At 56.3% G+C, this 1877-nt stretch overlaps 1 protein-coding gene across 1 annotated transcript; it reads left to right on the top strand.

Moving 5' to 3' along the window:
• Window positions 1–190: 190 nt before the first annotated feature.
• Window positions 191–512, top strand: TMEM127 (transmembrane protein 127; the record flags this gene model as incomplete). The annotated part of the gene is given in 2 exon segments (XM_010077458.1): window positions 191–249; window positions 252–512. Coding segments are annotated over 2 exon segments (320 nt in total), but the record flags the coding sequence as incomplete, so codon positions are not given.
• Between the last annotated feature and the right edge of the window lie 1365 nt (window positions 513–1877).

Genomic DNA, 1877 nt, shown 5'->3' with positions numbered 1-1877 from the left:
AGAAAGGGGTTCACGGTCACGGTTTTGTGATTCTGTGATTTTCCCCTTTCTCAGGCCAGATTTTGGGCATCTGCTGCCCCTTTTCACCACAAGCTGCCTGCTTAAACGTTTGGCGAGCAGGGCTCGGTGTCCCTTTACCAGACCAGCCATGAAACCAACTTGCTAATTTATTTTTTTCCTGGCTACTCAGCGTCTCTCCCTGTTTCTCTCTCAGTCCTGCAGTGTGCCACCGTCATCGGCTTTTTTTATCCTGGGCTGCGGGGGTACAACAGCAGCACAAAAAATACCACGGTTCCCAAGTCTACGTCACCTTCGCCGTCAGCTTCTACCTGGTGGCGGGCCCCGGGGGAGCCTCCATCCTCGCCACCGCCGCCAACCTCCTGCGGCACTACCCCACCGAGGAGGAGGAGCAAGCCCTGGAGCTCCTCTCTGAGATGGAGGAGAACGAACCCTACCCGGCCGAATACGAGGTGATCAACCAATTCCAGCCCCCACCGGCGTACACCCCCTGATGCTGCCGGCACCGGGCCGCGCTTACGGCTTTCTACAACCCCTAAATTTCATTTTCTTGCCACCTCCTTCCCTCTTCTGATCTCTCCTGCGCAGAGGAAAAAACTTTACGGGTCAGATGACTGGCGTTTTCTTCCTATCCTTTATTTTATTAACTCCATGATGTGATTTTTTAATGCCACACCAGCTCAGCTGTCCAAAATAACGACAGCGGCATCCCCTGGCATGAGCCGTGACGGGATAAAATAATGCCAGTGTCGTCCCCTGGCACGAGGGGTGATTCTGCGGCAGAGATCTCGTCCCCACGCTGCGCCAGGGAAGAGGAGAGGGAAAATCCCGCTGAATTCCCAGCCCAGTGAACTCAATCTCTCCTCTGTCGAGGCAGGGCATACACCCAGAGATGGGTGTGACGCACGCGTGGGGATGCATTTAAATGTAGAGGTATCGGGGGAGAGGACCAGCCCTCCCCAGTGGCTGTACGGCAGGAGGAAGGCAGAGCGAACCCCCCGACCCGGCGCTGACCACACGAGCCTTTTGCACTTTATTTCAGCCTCGGGGGAGGATGATGATGGTTTCGGGGACCGTCGCTGCCAGAAAACCCCCCGAGAGGTTTGTGAGCAGGCGGCACAGCACGGGCGGGTTTCACAGAAGTTCCCGTCGGCCTCTCGCCAAGCGACTCTCGGGGTTTTGTAGCCGCGACACAACCAGACTTTGGGGCAGCTCCCAGGCAGCGGGTTGAGCCCGCGCTGGCAAACTGGCGCCTCTGCCTGTGGCTTGTATGCAAGTTCCTCATCTCTGCGTTGGTCTGACTCTTCTGCTTGTTGCTCCTGCTTTTCATCTCGGTGGTTTTCTGCCCAGCTTTTCGGTTTTATTACCCCCTTTCCCCTCTGCAAGCCCTGAGAGATGCCAGACCTTGAGGAGCAAAGTCGAGGAAAAGCCAATCCAGGACCTCCAAACCTGCAGCCAAACATGAAGGAGATTAAACCCGGAGGAGGTAGCTGGCAGGCGCAGAGCGGGTTTTCTTTTTGGGGGGGGGGGGCTGTTTAAAGCAAACCAAACAGGAAACAAAACCCTGCAGCGATGCGTTGACCTGAGGATCGCCACACCCAAAAACCTGAGGCTGGCTCCGTGGGCCAGCACGGGGTTTAAGGAAGGTACGGTGGTTTAAGGAAGGAGTTTTAGGACAGGTTTTAGGCTCCTGACGATCCCTCTAACGCTTTTATTACCTATTTTCTTCCTGCCAGCTGTCTTGCCCAGCTCGCCCCCCCCCTTTTTTTTCCCACCCCTGCACTGGCTATGCAAGAGCTTCGCCCGCTCTGGGGCTCCAGCTGCGGCACAAATCTGGAACATTCGTCCCAGCTTGAGCG

Source organism: Pterocles gutturalis, unplaced genomic scaffold, assembly GCF_000699245.1.
Source record: "Pterocles gutturalis isolate BGI_N339 unplaced genomic scaffold, ASM69924v1 scaffold48028, whole genome shotgun sequence".
NCBI lineage: Eukaryota > Metazoa > Chordata > Aves > Pterocliformes > Pteroclidae > Pterocles > Pterocles gutturalis.
The sequence above is the reverse complement of the archived record's forward strand: the minus strand, read 5'-3'. Positions and strand labels throughout refer to the sequence as shown.